The sequence below is a fragment of the Culex quinquefasciatus genome, chromosome 3 (assembly GCF_015732765.1).
Source record: "Culex quinquefasciatus strain JHB chromosome 3, VPISU_Cqui_1.0_pri_paternal, whole genome shotgun sequence".
NCBI classification, from domain to species: domain Eukaryota; kingdom Metazoa; phylum Arthropoda; class Insecta; order Diptera; family Culicidae; genus Culex; species Culex quinquefasciatus.
The window spans coordinates 154,750,638-154,776,427 of NC_051863.1; the positions used below are offsets into that span (position 1 = coordinate 154,750,638).

The 25,790-nt window shown below is 34.5% G+C and overlaps 1 protein-coding gene across 1 annotated transcript in view; it reads right to left on the reverse strand.

The window, feature by feature from the left end:
- Positions 1 to 25,790, reverse strand: part of LOC6047930 (bestrophin-2) — a 45,179-nt gene that overhangs the window by 15,405 nt on the left and 3,984 nt on the right. Inside the window, exon 2 of the mRNA XM_038263906.1 lies at positions 6,689 to 7,463. Within this exon, the coding sequence (XP_038119834.1) occupies positions 6,689 to 6,759 (71 nt within the window). The 5' untranslated portion in view covers positions 6,760 to 7,463. The remainder of the gene's footprint in view (positions 1 to 6,688; positions 7,464 to 25,790) is intronic.

Consider the following 25,790-nt stretch of genomic DNA (forward strand, 5'->3'; position numbering starts at 1 on the left):
GGGGTCGGGGCAACTTTTTCCGATTTCGTGTGAGTTGGTTGAGAATTACCCTTATCATAAATAATAAATAAAACCATTGCATTGCAGTTATTAAAAAACCGAAAATCGAGAAATTTTCTTTCCTAAACTAAACTTGACTAAAGTTATGAACACTTAATGCTGGGTGTGATGAAAATATTACTGAAATTGCTATTGTGTGGTTGAGCTAGTGAGTTATAGATTGAGTAGGTTCAATATTGATCTAAAACACGTGTAAATTTTAAACATTTGGCTAATGAAATTAATTATTTTTACTGATTCTTCATTTTCTAACAATGTTTTTTTGTTCAGATCAACAAATGAGTTTCAATCATTCTAATCAAATTAAAACAGGTATAATATCAATCGTCTTCTAACAAGACTCTTGCTGCGAGCTCATTAGTCTTTGGCTGCCACTTGGCTTTAAGTTTTCATAGAGAACAAACTTCTGACGCTGTGCTACCCGCCACATGCCATACCCTTTCCTGTGTGTCATTTGTCGTTGTTGCAACGATACAGTGTGAACTCGAGATGTACGGTATAAAGTTTGAAGGAAATTGAAAACGCAAATAAAGTTTTAATAAATATGGATTATACCAAGTTGAAGGTAAGCTTAAAAATTAATCACACTTGAATGCATCATGACCGTAGCATAGTTCAGTGATGTAACTATAAATATTACGGCAGCAGTAGCAACAACTGGCAGTTAATCAGCATTTAGAGCGTCCAATTTCCCGTCCCGGGAAAAAAATTCCCGGGAATTCCCGGGATTTCCCGAAAAAAAATATTTCCCGTTTCCCGGGAAATTTGTAAATTTCCCGGGAATTCCCGAAATTCAAGCGGAAGTATACATTTTCTTAAATTTTAGAACTATTTTTTCTAAATGCTTTAAAAAATAATGAATGAACAAACTCTACATGATTTTGTTCAATTAAATGTATTGTTTGGTTTATATATAATGAAACAGATTATCAGAAATTGTGATATCAGAATTATTTCTGCTAATATTATTTTTTGAAGCAACTGGTAATAGATCTTGCTTAATGAGTATCAAATTATTACAATTAGTTGAGCTTTTAACAGATGTATGTTATTTCATCATAATAATATCAACTCCTTACCTCCAAATTAAAATTGAGATTTTTTTACGATCAAATGAGATGAAAATCGAATTTGTGCAAAAAGACAATTGGTTGAATACCTAGTACTAAACAAATTACAATTTGAAGTAAAAGAATCATGGAGCACTGGTGCACCTACTGGTGTTAGAGAGTTAAAAATGAAAAAATAGAAGACTTTTTGTGGAAATGATGTTAATTTATCGTATAATTTAAATCATGTTGCATAATAATACAAAAAAATCATTGAAAAATTACTTTCTATTGTTTGATCTCAAAAAATGCAAAAATATATTCAAAGCTTGCTTCAAATATTTGAAAACATTGGATTGTTCAGAGTAAAACTTTACCATTTGTTCAAGAGCTGAAACCAGTATTTGTCATGAAAAAAATAATGTCTGCATGTTTTTTCTCATTTCAATAAACTGGTCACAGAGGCAAGTTTAAAAGAAATTATATGATTGTGGATTATGGATTAATTTTACTCACAGTTCAAACCCATTGATAAAAAATATTTCTCATAAAAAAATAACAAAATAATTTTTTTGTAGTTGAAGGATTTTTTACATGCTGTCAAGCTGTTAATTGATCTTCACACTTATTTAAACCATTAATGTTGATGTCCTATACAATTTTGTTGCATAATATTAATTAAAGCCAAGATCATAAAAAATTTCAATAAATTTAAAATTTCCCGGGAATTCCCGGGATTTCCCGGGAAATTGGCTGAAAATTTCCCGTTTCCCGGGAAATTTGTAACCCCGGGAAATTGGACGCTCTATCAGCATTACGTTGCATGGATTTGCAATTCATAAAACCAGCAAGATGCTGTCGACGTCAATTGGAGGGGAGGGGAACAAGATTCATTCTGAAAACGATAAAACTTGATGTAGAACCAATCTGTTGATTCAATAAGACCCAAAGGAACAATGGATGTGTTGATGATAGCTTTGTTGCAATGTGAAGCTCTTAAAGTGTATGTGTTCTAGTTAGATATTACGACTAATTATTAGGTTGTTCTAGAGAAGAATGAAAATTTGAGAATAATTTCTAAAAGCTTCGTAAAAAAGAATCACTTTATTCTACTTGCTTTCAGGGTATTTCCGAGCTAATCCATCATACTTCCTAATGATGTCTAAAGTCACTTACTTACTGACGCTACCGAGCGGCATCGATCCCTTGATAGATTAGCAATCTCCAGTTAACTAGCCTCAGCCAAGTTGTCGTTGGCTGTTGGCTGGGTCACCTGTACGTGTGAACTGGGCGCGGCCCCGTCTGGTGTAATTAGCAATAAATTATCAAATTACTCCTGTTTGGAAGCTGCTGGAAGCAACGGCAAAGTGGCTAATGTGGTTTTTAGTTCACCCCGGGTGTTGACAAAGTCGGACTTCCGCAGGTGTGTAACCACATTAGAATTGGACGTCTCATAATATGATAATATTATCAGCGACTAAGCGCAGTGCAGTGTGTCTCAGTTGATGGCGATGACATTTGATAAATTCATTATTGTGTTGTTTACTAGCGTATTCTGTCTGAACTGCTGCTGAAATGGCCGCCGTAGGGGGTTGTTTTGTATTCTAGATTGGTTTCGAGATCGCGAGCCACAAATGTCATGTAACGTGACCGACTGATCTGAGCTGATGATATCATTAAAAGTGACATTTTCAATTTGTTTGAGTTTATGTAAATTTTATAAGGTTTTATAAAAACTTTTGGTGATGGTGATACTACAAAAAATAGCAAACTTTATTATTCTTATTTTTAAAATGATCTGATTTTCTAGAGTCTCAAATAGTTATTATTTAGTTGATTGACAACTAAATCATCCTTTCGATTTGACTTCAAATGATTCACCCCTTTTACACAACTCCAATAATCCCGCAAAAGGTGTTTATTGATGACAAAGATTGGCTCCACTTGATCCGCATTTCCAGCGATACCGGCGCGCGGTGATTAAGTGGTGCTAATCTGGTCAACCGTCAACCGAGTCCAAATCGAGATCATCGCGAGGCATCGCAGTCTTCCGAACGGCCCCGTCGGAATCCCGTTTAACCGGTGCGACTGTGTGACAAGCTTCAAAATAAGGCATTCGGCGTCGATCACACTTGACTAGGCTCAAGCCGAAACAGACCTGCCGGGTGTCCTTCGATCGCATGTTGGGAAACCCGCCACACACCAAACGGCGAAACCTTTCTGAATGTCAAGATCGAACGAAAACGTTGAACTTGGTGCTGTCGTGGCTGTCGGTTAACGTCAGAGCGGTGCTCTGTTTATCCCTTTCAGGCCTGAATTCCCAAAAAAATATTTTTTTATTCAATGATGGGAAAATGATTGTTATGACTATACGAAAATTATCCTATAGGCTAGTTTTGGAAATTTTGATATTTGGGTCATATATGACCCATCAGGCTCGAAAGGGTTAAGTCGAAAAACACGTTTCTTCTCCGCGTCAGAGGATTACACTTGTTGCAGTGTCGGGCATAGCAAAAAACTGGATATTTTGTTTGTTTGAAAACATTGTTGGGCTCGTTAAATGGATAGTTATACCGATTCAGATTAAAAGGAACACTTTGAACATAAGTTTTTTTTTGTGTGAATAGGTATATTTTCGAAAGCCATTATACAATGATTTGGCACATTTTAAGTCTATTTCGGTCATTTTAAACCGGAAGTAGCATTTAGTCTACGAAAGACGCGAAGATAGTCTAGTTTCAGATATTTCCGGACAAATATTTTAAAACAAAACTAAATTTTAGCAATGAAATTGAGATAATCCACCACTTTTCGAAGGGTTTAAAGCGGTACGACTAAAACTAAAAACGATTAAAATACGACATGAAATTTGAAAAATATAAGTTATAAGAATCAAATCAAACATCTTATGTTTAAAGCAGATACTTCAAGCTGGTGTGACTCTTATTTATATAAAGCTATAAAATTAATCTCTTAAATTTGGTAATTTGTCGTGATTTTGGACGTCAACTTTTTACTTTCACAGATTTCCAAAACTCGATTTCAATCCTGAGATATTCAACAAAAACCTTTAAAACTCCGTTTAATGTTGAAGCGCTTCGTATGAAATGTAGTTACGATCATTAAAACTTTGACACGTGCTATCTCGACAAACTCTGCAAAGTTTTAACCTAGATCATTTTTCGAAATAAAATTTGTCATAATAAAACTTGCTTTTTAACATAATTTAAAATTATAATTGTAACAATATTTACTTAAAAATTAATCACTGTCAAAATTGCATAGCAAAATTTACTGATTGGAGTGATAAAAACCAATTTGATTATTTTTACAATTTATAGTCATTCTTATGTTAAATTTACAGAGTAACATGATAGTGACGAAAAAAAATCAGTTGTTTAAATTTCATAAAGTTTTAGATTTGGTTATGATTTTTTTCATTTTTCTATTTTTTTCAATCTCAATATAATATTTTTATCTGAACAACTTATCTAAAATTTTAAATTTCGGTAGAATAGAATTAAATTAATACATAGTTTACATTATAATGGTAAAGTGTCTTTAATAAAACTAATAAAAATAATACATAGTTTACAACAATTAATCAAATAAAAGTTTGAGCTCTTTTAAAAAAAGAAAAGCTCGTAATTCAAAAATTGCAATTCTTCCAATTTTTTATGTATTTTTTAATTGGCTGAAATATTGTCAGTACGTTCTCTTCAAAAAAGGCCATTTTGCCTCATACAAATATCAATGAATTTACGAAAATATTAGTTTTCGAAATTTTTGCGTCTTTTCCAATGTGTCATAATTCTAAATTTTGCAGAAAGTCTAAAAGTGTTTTATTTGATGGAAAATACAAAAAAAGCGTTGTACAATGTATTTTCAATAGTTTAAATCAATTGTACAAGTTATTTCAATGCAAGTTTAAATTTTCAGCAATTATAATTATTTGCTGTCTCCTAATTGTTTGGGGATTTTATGAATGGAGGGAGAGGGACGGACAAAAAGTTGAAATAAAATTTGCAATGGCCTAATTATTTATTTAAAAAAAAAAATAAATCAATTTCAAGGCACTTTATCCTAAATAATTTGAAGAAAATATAAACCAAGAAAACAATTTTGGAAATTCCATCAAATGGTTTACATTAAAAATTGTATGATATGATTCAATTATTTATAATTTTTTATTGAAATACATTTAAAAATTAAAAACAGGAATTCATTCGGTTATCCATTGTGTAAATTGAATTCAAATGGGTATAATTAAATAATCATTGCTGTGAAAATTTGAGGAATTTTATTCTAATTAGTGGTACGCAAATTCAATAAAAAATACTAGCATATTAAACATTTGTTTTGAAATTTTAAAAATAAGTTCAATAAACAAAAATATAGCATGAGATGAGATATTGTGGGTTTTGTTGATAGCTGGGCTTTCTGGCAAGGTCGTACACAACAGAAAATATCCAAAGCCTAGTTATTATAGCCTGAGGTATTAGTGTAACAGAGTGACGTTTGAAAGATTTTTTTTTTCTGTATTTTTTGCATATTTTTCAATAAAGGAACCCGAAGAATGTTTCTTGATCGGATAGGGTCGACGCGTTGAGTAAAATAAAAAAAGCTAGTTATTGAAATACCGTTAGAAAAAGGGTTTTGTCAAAGAATATGCTAAATTTTTCCTAATGGACATTTTGCCGAAGGTCATTTCGCCAAATTGTCTCCTCACCAAAAAGACATTTAGCAGAAAAGTTTTTTTGTTGCTTAATAAATCATATAAAAAACTATGTTTTTGGCTGAAAAAAAAAAATCAAAATCGATTGACTATTGCTTTTTTTTGCTAAAATGCGTGACTGCTTTATTCTTAATGAATGAATAGACTTTTTTCGAAAACTTTTTTTTCAATATTGGTGATGTTTAATTGAAAGCTAAACTTAACAAAAAAATATTATCAAAAAATCTTCCTTTCACATCAAAATAATTCTAAGATTTTTTCTTGTTGGAAAGATTGTGAAACTTAACAGTTTTCGAAATCTTTTTTATTCAGCAAAAACTGCTAGTCAATCTCACAGAATTATTATTTTGTTGGATTCTTTGATTCTGATTCTAAGAAACTGCTAATGTTTGAATCAATCAATACCTCGTGAAATAAAATAAGCAAACATGTTTTTATTTATGAATAGCTAATACAAGTTTTCATGCATAACAATGATCCAATTAGCACATTTAAATCATTACTTAACCACGTATTCACCTTTAAAACAACCGTGAAGAATAGTCTCACGTGCGTGCACTTCATTATTACACTAAATCAAATGTCATTTGCAATGAATGACACCTGGTATTAGACCTACCGAGCTTGTGCGCGTGCATCAAATTGATATCGCACTAAATGGCTTAATCAATACTGTAACTCCGTGTCTGTCCATCACTGAACAGTGCCGCCAGCTTTTGTTCGCACTACATTCCACGTGACAAGTGCCCCGAGCTGGCAGCACTGCCGCGAGTTTAAAATAAACGCATAACTGACCGTCTACGGCGGTCTTCGCCCAGGTTACGTCGCTTGCATAATTACTTACTTCCACAGAATACGCCAGAAACATCCGAAATTGCTGCCGTTTGGCACCTCTGCTGAATATGAAATGGTCATTTCTGCAGGTTGACTGTTCCGCTACCTGGTGTTGCCAACTGGTTCGAACTTTGAGTTCGTTGTCGGATATCGTGGGGGGTGGGATCGCACTGTCACGTCGCAACCTTATCTCCCTGCCATTGATTCGTGGATTCGTCAAGTTGCACAAAACTTTTAAAACATTATCATTCCCTTCACAATCACTTTTCTTCTTCTTCTTATTTTTTTTGTTGCTTTCACGTTAAACTTACACCTGTTGAGGCAAATCACTTGTTTCCTTTTATTTATTTTTAAACAGGCTTCGTCGAATTTCACTTCACCTCCCGACGACAGCGAAGACGTTGTTGCGTGTTGGCATTCACCAACCACTTTACATGGCACACGACGACGACGACGACTGTTACCGTCGTTGATCCTTCTTCATCGTGATGGGATCTTCCTGATCTTCCAGTTAACCGGTAGTTGGTGACGTGATTTGTTGGTTATGTTTCACCGCTTGGAAATTTCTTCTTGGTTTTAGGTTAAAAACTAGCTTGAATCACTTGATTTTTCTCTTCACTTTATCAGGATGTTGAAAATTTTTTATTAAAAAATAAAATTCACTTGTTTTGTTAAAAAAAAATTGCAGCCGATACTTTATTTTCAGATTATCACAATCAAATTGTTGTAGCCTTGTCGGGTTGGGCATGGGAAATCATGACACACGGAAGAATTGTTGATAGGATCTGTAAAGAAATAAAATAATTAGTTTTTCAGATTTCATTAAAAATGTTATACCATAGACAAACCGACGTAAATCTCTTTAGATATCTTTCAATCAATATTGTTCGGAAACTCATCACGAAAGTTTCGAATTCAACACAGCTCATTTATTTGCGTTTGATAGTAGCTTTCAACTATTAGAAAGTGATTGAAAAATTGATATAAAAAGAAGATTTAAGTCTGTTTGCCCAGGATTAAAAATGCTCAACAAAAAATAGAATTTGGCGAATTCGTCCCACTTTTCTTGTTAAAATCAATGATCAAAGTGCAAAGCAGCGGAAAATTTTCTCCTCAAACTTAAAATTAAATCAGCACTGCTCGGGGTAATTGTTTTAGAAGTAGTTGCAGCAGCTCGGCTCAGCTGACCGGTGTGAAGCTCTTCACCGAGCTCGCGTTCGTGTTCCAAGGTGCAAGGGCATACACGTGTGTATGTTGACCCTTTTCCACCACGTTCACAACTTTACACAACGGATTCCATTGTTCAGACTATTTATACAAGTGGATCCGCCGAGTCTGTATACTTAACTGTGCACTCGCACGAGACTTCATTCAGACTGTGGGCTCATTTTCCCATCATTATTTGGTAGGAATTTAGAACTTCTCTCAGTTACGAGCACTCCAGAATTCTACTCGTCCGAGCAAAGATTCGTATACTGTGCAAACGTGAGAATCTGCACGTCATCGTCAAATTGAAAGTCAATTTATTTGAATGAAAAAAAAAAAGAGTCTTTGTTTTCCAACACTGTAAATCTATGACTTTGCAAAACAAAACTCATTCATACCCGGCCGGCTGGTCACTCAGGTGTGAGGTTCTTCAGTTTTGACAAAGATTTCAATCGCAGCACGATTTGAATATTATGTACACACGAAAGAATGACACACGGAGTCCGGACAAAACAATGAATAATCAGCATCCCGCAGCTGGCTGGCAGGCGCAATGTCACCCAAGGGTTAATGATGAATAAATAAGCTTGAAAGTGCCATCACACACACCAGATGGGTGTCACGTTTCTCACCACAGGTAATTCTAGAAATGCTAATTAGTGTAATTAATTGATCGATGATATAATGTTTATTAATCGCATTACTTCATCTGCTTGATGATAAATCTTGTATGTCTGGTAATCCTAACAAGATAAATCTGAATTTTGTCAGAAGCCGGCACCGTGGGCTAATGGTTGCGGCTTCTGTTTTACAAGCAGAAGATTCAGGGATCAAATCTGGTCACGGTAATCAAACACTCTTTGGAGTTCTGAAAAGTTCAATTTTTAAGAAGTGCTATAACGTAGTAAAAAAATGATGAAAACTTTCGAAAAGCAAACATAATTCTATAGAATCACAGTCTACTGGGTCAAAAAAACATGTTAATTGGCCCAATCATAGAAATACCTAATCTTATGGGAAATTTGACGAGCTTTCTACAAATACAGCAATTCCATTTGAAAAGAGCCTAAACCGAAAAAAAAGTTCTCCGATCGGGCTCAACATTTTTCGGGGGGTTCCTTGGCCAAAATAATTAGACCCGTATTTTTTTGTTTGGCCATTAGGGTGACCTACATCGTGCTAGGGTGGTTAAAAAAATAGCAATTTTCGTCATTTTTCGCAAAAACCTCTTTTTTCGAAAAATCATATCTCCGCGCCATTTTATCCGATTTTAGCTGTCTTAGACGCAAAAGAAAGGTGATGAGTTTGGCTATTTGGGAAAAATAGTAAGAAGTTTCAAAAATCTAGCTTACCATTTGAAAAAGTCGTATGAAAACTTAAAATGGCGTTTTGCCCGTGTGTGGACGAAAGAGCCTATGTCTAAAAATATTTTTTTTGGATTCCTCGGAAAATTTCACATAACATATTAAAAAATTGGCGATGTCGAACCGTACGTTTCGGAGATATGATTTTTTGAAAATAAAATCTGAGTTTTTCGACGCTCCACGCGCAAAAACGGGAAAATGACGAAATCGGCAAAAAATCAACTCTTTTCACTAAAACTGCAATAACTTAAAAATTTCAGCGATGACCTATAGATGTTATGGTACCAAAAGTTGCGTCTTTCAATTATTAAAATTTTGATACCCAACTTTCTTTTGCGTCTAAGACAGCTAAAATCGGATAAAATGGCGCGGAGATATGATTTTTCGAAAAAAGAGGTTTTTGCGAAAAATGACGAAAATTGCTATTTTTTTAACCACCCTAGCACGATGTAGGTCACCCTAATGGCCAAACAAAAAAATACGGGTCTAATTATTTTGGCCAAGGAACCCCCCGAAAAATGTTGAGCCTGATCGGAGAACTTTTTTTTCGGTTTAGGCTCTTTTCAAATGGAATTGCTGAATATTTATGAGACAGAAAAATCAAGTCTGTCATAGAGAAATGGCAAAAATCTACAAAAAAAAAAATTCCCAAAACCTCTGTTTGTTCAACATTTTATTTTAATTTTAAAACCGCTGTCTCTTCACTTTTATCGCTTTTTGGGAATTTGGACGTTTTCAAAAATCAGTTTTTCGTGAAGCTTTTTGCATCATCTTAGGCTACTTTCACAAAAAAAAAATTGAACGAAAAAAAACGTTGCATCACTTTCAAGAAGAAATTCAAGAAATCTCATAGAAGTAGCGTGTTTTTTTATATCAGTGTATTTTTCAGAAAGCTTGTCCGAATTCCTACAAGTTTGTCTTCGACCACTTATTGATACGATGCAACGGCTTTGAGATACAGCAATATTTAAATTACGATATGAAAAATTATTTAAATAACTTACGCCCTTCTCAAATGACATTCTCGAGTGCAACGAGCTTCATATACACAAAAATGGCTTATATAAGCTTAGGATAACATGTCTACAAAATTTTATTGAAATCGGATCGAGTGAAAAAGTACCTGAAAAATTGCTGTTTTGGTCTTGTATTCTGCCGTTCTACGCATAATTGTCCCATATTCCAAAAAGTGCGATCGAAATTTTTCGACAGATTTTTGTGTTTCTACTCACCCCAGTTAGTAGTTTATCACTCTCATTTGTGATCTTCTTGTTATACAAAAGGTAAACAAGACATAATGATTCCGTGACAGAAAATACTTGGGATAATTATGCGTAAAAATGTAACGATGCGACAAACAGACTTGTTGTTGTTTTTAATGAGTTCATGAACAAAGTACTGGATTTTGCGTGTGTTTTTTTAAAGTATACGACAAACTAAAATTAAAAATGTTAAAAAGTCAAAATCGTCAAAATTTGACATGGGACAATGATGCGTAGAACGGCAGTATTGCTCTACAGTTATGCTACTGTCACAAATTTGCATAATATCGATCAAACTAAAATTATTTTTTTCCAGAAGTTTCACTTAAATTTTTGATCTGTGGTCTCAAAATTCAAAATTAGTAAACAGGTTAAAAAGTCTTCATTTTATAAAAAACACTTAGTTAAACCTGATACAGAGCGGATTCGTTGATTCGAATGGAACTGTCGATTACAAATTTGATAATTGGAACGACTGACAGCTGTCAAAAGCCCGAAACCACGTGCTCGGAAATCTATACGGGTCGGAATGTAAACATTAGTTTGGAACTCAGTGTTGACGTTTGAGTGCTTTTTAATACGAATACGTGCAAATTGTCGAGGAGACATGCGAAGTAGCGAAATTTGAATTAACGAATTCGCTCTGTCCACTTCTTTTGCCTTTACAATCAAACCCCGATGATTTGACAGCAAAAACTTGAAATAAAATTTGCATTGGCCATGCATTCATAAGCAGTATTCAAAAGCAGTTTAATGGCTTTTAAACCTAACTCCCGATAATCATGCTTTTGGTTGAAGTCAACACCCCAAGAAAAAATTACAATAAAAATAACATTTTTTAGTTTTTTTCCAGGTGTTTAACAATGTATAACAATATTGTTCTACACTGAGCGTGCATAAAAATTTGTCTAATTTCTTTAAACGTTGAGCAAAACCTAAAACAATGTTTAAGTGTTTTATAGAAAATGGGCAGAGGGCTGATCAAAATTTAAAATGCAGATTCCTGGAATAATGCAGATTGAAAAAGCAGTTTAACTTTTTAAAGCATGATTTGTTAAAATATGCCGATGCACATTTTTTTCAAAATGGTCCCAAAAATCAGGGGGCAAAAAATATGTTTTTTTTTTCGAAAAACTTCAAAATTTCAATGGAAATAAAAGTATGAAAACTGAACTGAAAACAGCTGGAAATGCATTTCTGCATTTCTCAAATCACATTAGGCATGTTTCAATTCGATAAAAATGTCATGAATGTTTGTCGAATTTCGATTTACAGTACTGCAAAAAGTTTTTTTTTTTTCGAAACATAAACTTCAAAAAACATTTGCAGCGGCCTAAGGTTAATCCAACTTTCTTTCAAAATCTTTTTTTTAATTTGCAAATCAGTCAATCAATAATTCATATTTTGCCTTGCAAAGATACAAAGAACAGCTTTGTTTCTATTGAAGTTTGACGCAAATAAGCTGTCACCCGATACATGTTATTTTTTATTCTTCTTTTTTCGAAACTCCCTTTTGACGTCAAAGAAATTCCTTGGAGCCAAATCAAAACATCTCAAAACGACTCTTTAGAATGTCTTAGCGCGATCGTTTTGGGCAATGTTTGGCCTTCTTCGGAAACCGGTTCGTCGCTTGTAAAAAAAGATAATGTGTTTATTTTGGTGACCGTCTGTGTTCCGGCTGTGCATCGCACCTTAACTCTGTTCAAACAACATTTAAACACTCTGTATTCACCTTACAGTCAAACTGGGATGGGTGTTTTACGTAACATTTCTGCACAAATATAAAACAGAAATAAAACGCCCACGCCTGGGCGCGAATTTTTGTGGCGGCCATCTTTTTTTTAATGCATAACCGTCGGGAATAACAGTGACAGTTCATTAGCCTCACTAGACGGTGGTGGCGACTGCAAAAAGTGGGTGACGGCAATGCTGGTACCGACAATTCGCAGAGAAATTAGCTCTTTCATAAGCTCATGATCGTACAAAAGTTCGCCGCCATGATGGGGGTCTTTTTTTCGGTTTTGTTTGCGTTCTATTTTTGGAACGGAGAAATAGAGTGGGCTTTGTGGGCGTATATTGTTGGGGAGTACCGTTTTAATGGGAACTTTTTTTTATCGTAATTTGAATGAATATTGTGCCATGTAGTCCTAGTGTATTTGAACATTTGATAATTCATTTTTATTTATTTTTATTATAGTGTATTTTTCAATTAGAAATAATTCTTAAAATAGCTTCTGTAAATGAAAATATTTGTATCATTTTCAAACTAAAATATAACAACAAATCTATCAACCTTGACCCAGAAACCCTAATTTTAACAACTCGACCTACAAACTTTAGCAAACCCTTGATCACGTGCACGTGACTTTGTGAACGTGTGTGTTGCTTCTACTCTCATCACGCGTCATTGCAGCAAGCAAAAACCTAAATCGCCCAACAACACAGTTTTATGGTGTTTTGCTCGACCAAAGTGACCATTAAATGTGTTTTGTGTGAGTAGGTATGTGTACTGGTGACCATCACTAATAAAACAAAAGCCCTGCAAAATTGCAATCGTGGCCTGAAACTGAAAGTTTGTTGTTGTTTTTTAATTCAGTGTACCGTACGGTTGTGTAATTTTGGTTTTACTTTTTTTAATTTTGGTCTTCTGAAAATGTCTGTTTTTAATTTTTTTGAGGCGTTTGAAACTAAATTTAAATTTAATGTTTTTTTGACAAACCAGCAACACTGCACGTTACGTTACATCGCTCAACTGTACAATTACATTGCAGTTTGCATGTGTGCGTTTCAGTGCAGAGCATTTCAGTGGCAAATGTTTTGCTCGGGTACCATTTTTAAAACCCTCTTATCATGCCTAGTCGTGGTCTGGTTTGTCGATACGCGTTTTAAAAAACACTCATAAAAATAGAAATGATCCAGCTGCTGGTTTCAGGGAGTGATTTGAAATTACGTAATTGATTTGAGCTTTGAAAATAACATCAAAATCACAATAAATTTGGTTTAATTGTATTAAATTGTTTGATAATCATCTAGAAAAATCTGGTTTAAAAACCTTATCCACGTAATTTAGGGATGCCCCCTACCTGATGGTAGTAAAACTCCAAACATTTGCCTGGCGAAACAAAACAGCCCCGCCTGGCTGGAAGCCGTGCATTTCTAGAATGAATCAGAATGAATGGAAGATAAGCGCACTCGCGCCAGCCGCAGTTGCATCGCGCTGCAGGGGTTTGTTTCACAATAGACTTGAGCTATTTTTTGAATTTTATTCACGGAACGTGCCGGGTCCGCTGAAATGGCAACTTGAAGTTGTCCAGCGGTGAGTTGTAGCTTTATTGCACTGAACTATCTTTCTAGTCATGAATTAACTTCAATGATTTGAATTATATTTGAAGAAAAATCATGAATGAAATATTTTTAACTGTGTAAAATTGAAATGCCCGCCAGTTTTTTTTTCTTTCGAGAAGTCCATATTAAGAAATTTTATTACATATTTCGTAACTTAACACGCAATGTATATTCGCAATGCTCTAACCAGACAAAATGAAAGTGAACTCACGTTGTTGAAAGTTGGCGTTTAGTTTGGGGTTTCCCTACGAGCGTAGAATAATAATGATAAAATTGTGTCCAACGCATACTAATCGCAATTTTGAATTATAGTTATTTTTAAAAATATTACGACATTTATTACGATATTCTTTTTCAGTATATTTATTTCTGCAAATAATTTCATTTGATTTTAAAATTCATTTCTGAGTAAATGACCTCTAGACCTCTCTTATGGGCTCACCTTAACACTTTAATAAAAAAGCTAAAACTCGACCATCATCATTCCTGAGAGCCAGCCAAAGTGACGAGTTAAACGCTCTTGCATTGGCGCAATAATGCACCACATCGGCTTTAGTCTGTCAGAGCCGTTGATGGTGCTATTGCACCGGCATCACACCGAGAAGGCGCTTAGGTTGCCAATGATGGTAAAATAAATAAAAAAATAAAGAAGGTTGTTAAAGAAACAAGCCAGAGACGCCTCCCCAGTGACAGACAAGTGTACTGACCGACATTCAACCGGTTGTAAAGTTATCAATGTTGCTGGCGAACGTGGGAGGCACAGTTGAAATATTCATGAAAATCACGATGGTATATCATTTTAGTTTTTATTTTTCGTACCACTTTAAATAATTTAGATTTTTAAAGTTTGATTTAACATTTCTGAGAATTTTCAATTAATTTTCATATTTTAATGTATATTTAAACGTGTTCCAATAATGTTCAATAATACCACATTTTAGTACATTGTTAAATATTCAATCTTAATTAAAAAATCGTTTGACTCAGTGATTATTTCGTTAAATTTTGTAAAAAAATAAATTTCATCAATTTGGGAATAGGAGTTTGGGTTTCATGGAATGAAATGGACATTATTGTTCTGAATGATAAAAATTACCTATCTGGATTGTTGCAAATTTTAAAACTACATTAAATTTCCAATAAAATTACATGTTTCTACTTTATTTTAAGTTGAACAACGGGAAATGGCAACGGTTCGTAACAATTTTCATTTTTTTGTCCGTGAAGTTCTAGTCCTGTGAATTTTTGAAATGTCCTTCAGCTGCTTGTGGAATATTATTATTTCCGATTTTTTTAATTTTTTTTTTCAAATGCGGCCATAACCAGTTTATTTAGAAAAAATCAAGTTGAGAGGGGTAAGAGGCAAATTAAAAGAAATTTTAAGCCTATAATTGTCAAAATAATGCGCAAAGGGTTATTAGTCAAGAAAGTCAAAATAATGACTGTTGTGTTTCTGCGATTTTTTTTTTGTAAATGACTATGAATTTATGAAAATATTTTTTTTTGTTTTACGATCTGCGCTGAATTTTTTGTTCAAGATGTCAAACACTGTCTCAATCCAACATAAAATCGAAAATTATTTGAAAACAAATTTAAAAAAATGAATGAAAAAGATGCTTGAGTTTTCACGATGAAAATTTTATATTTTTACTACAGATTATTTTTTTTAAATTTATGGTCCAGGGTTGTTAAAATATCAAAATATCAGCTCTCAGCAACTACAATTATCCCGCCTGAATAATCATGCCTCAAGCACAACGGCTCTTCTCTCCTCATTGAAACTCTCAGCGCCGAACACAGCCGAACACGTTTTCGTGTTTACCCACTCGCGATTGACATTTTCCTTTTCTCTCTCATTCCCGCTTCCACGATCATCCATCCGCAACAGCGTTTAACCACAAAAGCCGCCACAAAACCAATTTTGCAAACGCAGTTTAACGGGACGTCATGCGTGGTCGGCTTCTAATCGCCATCTCGCGTTCTCTCATTGCAGTTTTCGGAGAGATTGAGAGACTCAGCGGTGAGAGCGCATAGTCGAGGAAAAGGGCAGGAGTGATAGAGAGAGAATGACATCGCTGGGAATAACGAGAAACAAGAAGGGATCTCACAAGCAATAGTGATGGCCGCTATACTCTCGGATATTTTTGGTGCAGAGATAATCTATTGATAGCTTTTCTATCACTCATTTGCAACCCTGATGGTCATATAAAAAATACATTGGAAACGTAAAAAAATATTCAAGTTATTAAGCGCATTTTGACAAGATGAGATAACTACATCATTTTCAGATTCTGAATGAGATGAGATTTAATATTTATGTTAACATGTTAAAAAGAAATGTTTAAGCTTCATAAGAAGACCATTTATTTAAGAAAATGTGCTGGTCTAAATTTGTATTTTTATACGAATAATTATGTTTTGTTCGCTGGATTTTATCATGCTGAGAACTAAACACATTCTAAATTAACTCAAATGTATTAAATAGTTTTTTCTAACATTTTTACAATCTTACGTGATAGAAAAAACGTAGAGAAATGAAAAAAAGATCTTTTATTGATATAACATTTGTAACTTGTAGGATGCAATTGATTATAATTTACCATAAAATAAAGAGCAATTTTTATCGTGAAAAAATCACTTAACAAAGCTTATCAGGATTAAAATCAGGAAAACTACCTCTAAGCACAAAGTTTCAAGCAAAATCAAAGACTGGTTGGGACTACTTTTCCAATTTAGTTTGAGTTGGTGGAGAATGCTCCATAATCAAAAACTAGGCTAATGCAATGTCCCAAAATGTGGTTGAATTTGGTTGTCGGAGTCCTGAGCTGTAATTAAAAATTTAATCAATAGAAAAGCAAGAATGACAAAACGGAAACTGACCAAAATTTCTTTGGTCAATTGTGGCAATTTCAAGCTGTGGCAAAATAGTATGAACATAAGCTCATTGGAGCTACTTTTTCTATGAAGAGTGTCGATATTGCACGGCATTTTTAAGGATATTGTTGAATAACTAAGGATTAAAATCGAGTTTTGAGAATTTTTTAAGGCATTGAAAACTGCACCAAATGACTTTCTTAACTCTAAAAAAAAGCCTAAAATGCAAGTTTAACAAGAACGAAATAATATTTGTAACTGCTTTAGTAAATTGTTGTAAACTTTTTGAGTTATTGGTTTTAACAGTGCACTTCCAGCTCACCTTCTGATTCCTCTGACGAAGCCTCATTTGCTGACACCCAACTTCCTTGAATGTGGTTTAAAAATACGACTTAGCTTTTTTAATGTTTGCAACAACAAAAGTACATTCTACTGCAGTATACCGCACAGTCGATTTCCTCGTCAACACGGGGCCGTCATTTCGATTGACAATCACTTCAGGCCGCACGGTTCAGCTGTCTTGGAGGTCAACCGATCAGCTACACCAGTGACCACGGCAGTTTTTGATCTTGACCAGGGTCAGCGTAGGGTTCACCACCTGAGTCGCGTTCAAATTCCCAACCTAAAACCTGCTCCCAACAGTGATGGAGTCGATGACGCGGTTTGTTTAATTGTGCGGTTTGGGGCTTCGAGATGTGGTGGAATTTCCACAACGAGATGGTCCACTCAAGCTGCTGATCGAAAGATCACAGGTTTGCGAACGCAAAGTACCCGCGCGCGCGCGAACTCTGCGAGGTTTTGAACTGGTGAAGGCTAGGGAACAGCCTGAGAAGAGCAATTAAGCAATAAATGTGGGTACTGCAGGCAATTCGTGCACGCTACACGGTGAATTATACACTGTAGCTAATTGGAATTGGTGAATAAAAATTGAAAGTTTGCTCACTTCCGGGTTTGGGGCAGTGTGTTGCGCCTAAGCAGCGATCGATTTCGCAACGTTGACTCAGTAGGGAATTATTGGCTTATTGAATTATCAACTTTTAGTCTTCATCAGCTGATTTGTCATTGGAAAGAACTGCTTACGAGAATTCATCTTCAAATCTCCTGTTACTACCCCGTTTTGACCTCTTCAGGAATGTGACCAGAGAGTCCCAAAACCGTTGACTTTCCTTGAACTCTCAAAAAAACAAAAAAAAAAAGAACCACAAAGAAAGCATTTGATAGCAATCATCTTTCTATGGTATCCCCCAAATTACGAAAACGCCCCCCTTTTTTGGGAGCTCCGGACAATCTAACCACTTGTTAGCCAGTCATGGCCGGAGGCTAAAGAAGGTCACTCGGGTGGCCAGCTCCGGTGGATTCTAACCGGTCGTTGCCGATGCTGAGAAGGCTCGTAGCAACCGGCTTAGCAAGTTTAGCTCTGGTTATTTTTTTTCGGACGACAATCCACTTTTTTCCTTCGACCAGGCTTCCGTACAGTTGGGGTCGAATTTTGAAATTTTGTTCGAAGCGATACCACATAATTTAGTTTGTTGTTATGAATGTACTCTAGTTTTGGTGAAAAATTGATTTGAAGGTTTTTCAGGTCAAAAATATGTAACTGTATCGGCAAATTTAATTCCTATTTTATTGAAATTGTTTGAAAAATTGTCTCTCCTGTGTTTATGGAAAAGCTTGAAAACTTAAACATTGCTGAGTAAATAAACATTTTGTAATGCAAATAATTCAAATCGCTTATAGTAAAAATTAAATAAATCAGAGCTTGGTTAAAATATAATTCATATGAATCAATGATTCTCTTCAAATTATACTTTTTCGGAAAAGTTAACAATTTTTTTTAATCTTTTTACAATACCTTCGTCTGAGGCGATTCGTGGCTATAGTCTGAATATGGACAGCAGATTTCAGAGCACTTAAAAGCTTAAAATTTGAAAATCGATGCACGATTTTTGTTAAACTGTGTCTGTTCTATCCGAAATCATTCAAAAACATCCAAATATTGTGCAATAACAAAGCTAAAACAGCTGTCCCTATTCGCCCCAGATGACGGTTTTTAATGTTGGATCAGTTGTTTTATAGAAACCTTTTAGATTAAATTACACGGAGAAAAATATGTTCCGAAAATCGTGAACAACTGTTCATAAAAATGAGAACTACGAACGAAGTGTTCAAATTTCATGCTACGTGTTTGAAAAATTCACCTCTCTTTTTAAAATAACTCACCATGAAATTTGAACTCAATTTCATGAGCCCTTGTTCACATTTTTTTAGGAAATAAATTGTTTTTTTTAAGTAAACACAAATTTTTTTAAAAATATTAGTAATGACCAATACCAATTAAGAAAAAAAACATCTTTAAAAAAATAAAAAAATCGAGGAACAACAATAAATTGATATAAACATTTATGTTTAAACATTAATTATTTATGGTAAACTTAGTGTACACTATATAAACTTTTATTTCCGAGGAACTTTGGAAAACAAGTAAAGTAAAGTAAATCTTTCCCAGTTCCTGAAGGGAACACCCTTGAAGAGTATCGGGGCCGGCATTTACAAAGCGGATTCAGTGGCAGTTTGAAACTCAACTAATGTTAACATGTTAAGGTGAATGTTAACATTCCATAGGTCGCCTTCCTAAGGTGTCGTTGATAAGGTCCAGCTTGTGACGATGCACTACCTTCCCTTTACTAAGTAATCGAATCTAGAAGAGAAACGATCACCAGTTGTGTTGGTCCGAGCCGGGATTTGAACTCCGATCTACCGCTTACGAGGCGGAAGCGTTACCACTAGGCTACCTGACTCGGAAAACAAGGCAAGTTTAGAAATGTAAAAAATTAATAGTTCACTTCTAGAGTTTTTTTTAAACATATCAAAGACAATAGTTTATGGGACCTTTTCAAAAAAACTCTAGACTTCTTCCAGATATCTGGTCACGAAATTCTAAAAATTAAAAATAAGTTTGGAAGGAGCCAGCCAAAAAAGTTCAATTTTGAAAGGTAGAAAATTTGTATATAAATAAAATTAATAGTTTTTAAATATGTTTTTTTACTGTTTGAGATCATTTTTTTGGCTGTTAATTATATTTATGATGATAATTAATTCTCCCCACCAAGTTTCTCGTGAAAAAATGGCAAATTTTTTTTTGACAAGTTTGTTTTTCTATGCATTATGCATAACGATGTACAAAAAAGTAATTACGGAAATTTGTCATCCAGATTTCATAAAACGACCTTACAAATTTCTTAAAATATCTCTTGATGATAACAATCATTACTTTTCCTTTATTCTGATATTCTTTTTCTAATAAATGCATTCTGAATTAGTTTCTGTTAAGTGTTCAATAGGGTGTCCAGAAAAGACTTGAAAAACGGTTTTAGGGTTATTTTAAGCATCTGCGCCAATTTTGGGTGAAATTGGTTGAGATTAACCCCATGGATACTTGAGCCTGAAGTTGGCGAAAAAATGTTTTTCATACAAAAATGACATTTTTAAATCGCTAATAACTTTGCAGGATCGAGTTTTACAGCTTTGGTATGTTCTACAAAGTTATAAGAATCTCATTTTTGGGAATATTTGGATGGAAGTAGCAGGCCGGGCAGACCAAACCGTAAAAATTGGGTTTTTCATACATTTTTTCGATTTTTGCCATACAAACTTCATCTTCGAGTATAATGGGGAAATGTTGACCGATTTTGATCATATTTTGCACAGAGTCCTAAAATAGGTCAAGGAACAATATTTGGCTTGTGGAGCGAGGTTTTTTAAAAAAAGTCTCATATTCTGGGCACCCTAGTGTCCAATGATTATCATTGATTGCTCATCTACAATATTTTTTCTCATAGGCCATAAAAAATCTTAAATGTAATGTAAATAAAATTTATAACATTGTATTATTTTTAAATCTCTTTGAATACCCACAATTAGAAATATTCAAGGGACAGCCATTAAATCTCGCCCCACACTGTGTATTTGTGCCACTCAGCCGGTGGCTCCACCATACTCTCTACATAGAGTGGCAGTGTTTTGGGCTCCTCCACACGAACTCACACACTCGCCAGGGTCACACTTGACCACAAGTCGGTCTCTTGTCGGTCGGTCGGTCGAGAGAGAGCCTTGTGGCAATCAACGAGAATGACGCGCTGAAAAATGACCACACGAAGACAACGCACACACACACACATGCGAATACACGCACGAAGAGCAATATCAACTTTTCGATAGTGGAGATGACCTTGGCGCGCGGAAATCGAGGTTTCTGGTGGCTGTTAATTGTAAGTTGAGGTGTGTTTTTTGTTGGTGTTGTGTGTCTTCATCAACCCCAATTTATTGGTTGGAACGATTCGATATGAGGTGCGTTTGTGTGTGTGTGTGTGTTTGTGGAGAGGAGAGTGTTATTTGTTTGCTTTTTAAAGCCATGATGAATTGCTGTGTTGTTGTTTGTTTCGTGAAACGATGAGAGGATCCTTTGTTTCAAGAATGAGGAAGTTTGTGGGGTCTACAAGTGCAGAAAAAAGGTGATGAGTTGGGGTTTTCCAGAGCTATGATTGTAACTTGCAGCTCATGAAGAAATAAAAATAACTCATCAAATGAAAGAAAATGACACGAATGCCACTGAAGTGGTAAAGTGTTACTTATTAAAATTCATAATATTATGTTCAATTATGTTTTTTTCTCTTATTATTTAATAAAAGAAAAAACATAATTCAAGCTAAAAATACTCTATGATTTTGATTTTATCAAGAATGTCTATGGTCAAAAATAACACAAAAATATGAATAAAAAAAAACCTTTGAAAACCGAGAAAATTTAGGAATTTGGTAAAGAAATGACCACCCTTAAATTTCATTTCATTTATTTCGTTGTTTAAGCATTTATTTTGTGAAGTTACTATCCTAGGCTGATATATGGATTACCTTTCAACAGCTGATTAATTAAGTTAGGAACAGAGTTTTGCGGGTGTTTAAAGCATCGAGTAAATCTACTGAAGGAAAAAAGTTACTAAATAACCTTCGAAATAGCGCACCCTTAATTAAAAAACTAATACAGTTTAGATTCGATTATTCGAAGCCTCGATTATCCAAAGATTCGATTATTCGAAGTTCGATGATCCGAAGGTTTGTATGGGACTTCGAATAATCGAATCACGAACAAAAAAAAATTACTCGAAGTGAAATTTTTCTTAGGGCTTCGGATAATCGAGTCTGGACTGTTGTAATACAATTTTTTTTATCTATCCCATAACTTCCTGTCAAAAAGTAAATTTCAATAACTTTTTAAATTTGTTAAAATGGTTTATGTTTGTTCGTAAATTGTGGATCAATATTTAAATAAAATGAAAAGGCTTACACATATTTTGAGAAATTATGTATAACGGCCTTATTTTATTGGAAAACGATGTGATTTGACAAATGTTCCCTTTACATCTATTCAAATCCAAAATTGGAAAAAAGAGGAAATTATTGAAATGTTTGATTTACATCCAAGCTTCTTGACCAAATTTTTTTTAATGTCATTGCAGGTTTACATCGCTGGGAACACAAACACATAAAGTTTAAAATTTTATAAATCTAAAATTTCTCAGATAAACATTATTACTTCGATGAGAATTATCAATTGGATTCACACTCCCAGAAATCAGCCATATTTTTGTTACTATTACATGTCATAATTTTGAATTGAGTTCTAATATTTGAAAAGAGCCTATGATATAAATTCAGGCTTTTTCATGTAAAAAAATTAGTGCTTTTTGGGTGATAACAAAATAAATTTTGGTTCTTTTTCATTTTGTAGCAACTAGTGGTTCAAATCTTCAAAGTTTACTAGAAAAGAGTACCGTCAGTGGGGGTGACTATGGGCCAAAAACGATACACCTCTCGTAATTTCTTAATAACAAAAACAATTTAAATAACATCGAAAATCTTTCAACTTAGATTTGTTCTTAGATAGTTTACTAACATTTTTCCAAAATATGGTGGATTTTGATGAACACTACCTTAAATGCCAATAGTTTGAAAATTGACCCAATCTCACCCCTTAGAGGGGGTGACATTGGGTCAAATGAAACTAAAATGATGCTCAAATACAACGATATGGTAAAAACAAGTCATCTTCATTTCATTTCTTGTTCGAGGGAATCGTATTGACATGCTAAAATGTTTGAAGTGGAGATTTTCAAACATTTTGGTAGTTTTCGAGCAATTCCAACAAAAATATTAGAAAATGATTTTTCGAGAGGTCATGTTTGGCCAAAAACGTACCTCAACTTTAGACAGCTGCCAAAATAACAGGATTTGTTCTTTGAACGAGATTTTTTCAGCGAAGTCTTCTTAAGATGTCCCCTACACAACCCTTTATACAGAATTCAGTTTCATTGAGAAGAATCTGAGAAATGGTAAAATCCGTAAAAAATCACTTTGACCCAATCTCACCCCCAGACCCAATGTCACCCCCACTGACGGTATAGGAAATCTATAGAACTCTTCGATTTTTAGAAATGTTTGCTAAATGCAAATATTTGGTGGATTTGCCTCGAATAATTTCTTCAAAATAATGGAAGCTTGCCATTTTTTCTAAAATGTATTTTTTTTTGAATGTAATGATTTTGCCTATTTTTTTTTAATTTATTGAGTTAGGAAGTGATAAAAATGGGTATTTTTTTAAAAGCTACAACTTAGCTTAATTCACAAATCCATCAAAATCATGCATCAGAAATGCCGTCCTGAAAATACAGTTTTAAGAATATTTAGATATGATTTCTGTATGGATAGTTGTCAAATGCATGAAATGAAAATTTGAACTAATTGCTTCTTTGGTCAAAGGAAAAACTAAGTTTGAAGCAAAATAAAATTACTAAAAATAACAAAATCTTGAACAAATAAGGTATTATATAAAGATTCTCCAAATAATATACACGGATCGAGGGAACAATATCTTACGGGATCAAAGTCGCTACATGCAATAGTTGCATTTTATAATATGAATCATGCCAAACCACTTGATCTTAATCTAAAAATTCTCCACCTCAAGCTGCCACTATGCACACGTCACCCGAGAAACAGTTGCAAAATTCAGTTATGATGTGTGGAAATCAAAACCACTTCCACAAGTCGTAACTACTCTGCCCTGGCCACCATAAAGTTAGTAGAAAGTGTACCAAATAGAAGGTAGAGGTAGGCACCTCCTATGAAAACATGACACCGAAATCGAAAGGTGTAAAACGCGCGCGTTACTTATGGCACCGACACCGGCGTGACTTAAGCAAAAATAGACACACACATTTTCACATGGCAAAGCCAAACTCGGGTAATGCAAATTAAGCTACGCCGACGACAGACACTTCCATGCCACCTATATTATGAGACATAAATTGGGTAGGGTGAAGTGGCAGTACTTGGACAGTGAAATTTTGGTTTAAATTTTTGCTATTTTGAAATATTTTCTTCAATTGTCATTAAATAAATTGAAAGCCATAAAATCATTCTTGGTTAGAGTTGTCCAACTACTTCCTAAATACTCCAGTTCATGTCTTTTCAATTTGAAAGTATAATAAAAATAAGGTAGGCAAAACAACTTACGTTGCCAACGTGCACATAAAATCAGAGAAAAGGCAGCAAAAAATCGTTAAAAAACTAGGAAATGTTGCAAGAAGTCGGCTACCAGCGAGATCGCAAAATTTGCTGGAACAAATTCGTTAATTTCGCAAATTTTGCTGTAACAACAAAACGGGGCAAAGTATGACAAAATATGGCAAAAACTATCAAAAGAGGTGTCAACTTTCCAAAAGGGGTCTCAAAACTAAATGAATTTTTCATAGAATATGAAAAAGATACGCCTTCTTCAAACATGACTCCCGAAAAAAAATCGTTATGCCTGAGGGGGGGTTCGCCGCGTTCCACAAAGAGTGTAATGATGCCCGCGGAGTTATTCCGGAGATGGAAAGTGATGGCCCGATGATTCAAAACACATCAAAACAAAACACGCAAAGAGAAGAAAAGTTACGCAACAAAGTGTCGGTGCGGGCGCACGAGCGTCAAATTTGCAACCGAAATCGATAACGTGAATTATGCCGGATCGGCTGTTTAAAATTCAGATGGATGTGTGAATCTTCCCAAAAGGTTGGGGGTTTGAATTTGTTAAGGGTAAAGGTCAAAGCGCGTCGCGTGTCGGCTCAGTTGAATGGTAATTAATTTATATTCATCACAGCTCAGGATCGCTGTCAACGAGAAAGAGATAAAAAAAACTAACTTGACTAATCCGGTTAGGTTCATTAGTGAATTTCTTTTCGCTTATGTTGGCTTAACGATTTCCATATTTGGAGTTGAGCCTAACTGACTGTTTCTAATCTCCTTGTTTTAATTTTTACGAACACGAATAAACTTCCACTTGAAACTAGAACAATTGGATCGCTTATTTGTACATTGTATACTGTTTCAGCGTATAATTGCCGATTGAACATTGTGATAAGTCAGCTACTCGATGGGTAAACATTCTCCAGCAGGGCAGGAATTACCCAGATTAAAAGTAGGAAATCTAAATGTTCCTGAATTCATTCGATCATTCGATTCGACAGGTAGCAATAGGTCAAAATTTGGTTGGAAAGTTATCAGAATAAAATAGCTGATGAAATACTATTAAACAATAATCTAACTTGGCTACATCTTATAATGAATCGTCGATTCAACGCATGTTTTGGAATATTTTACGACAAATTTTTCAAAACCATCTTTGTAACATACTTTTTTATGATTTCTTTATTGTAAAAATAGCTGTTTTGCCTTCCTCACCTCACTGAGGCAAGGCTATAAAATCACTCGAAAAATTAACTTCTTAAATACACCTCCTAGATATACCTTCACGTATACCTATCGACTCAGAATCACATTCTGAACAAATGTGTGTAGACATGATTTTTTTCCGAACTATTATCTCAGAACTGGCTGAACCGATTTTGGCCGGATCCACCTTATTCTGTTCGTTTTGGGGTCCCCTAAGGCCCTATTAAATTTTATTCTGTTTAGTGAAGTACTTTTAAAGTTATGCCATGAAAAAGTTTTTTTGTAGCTAC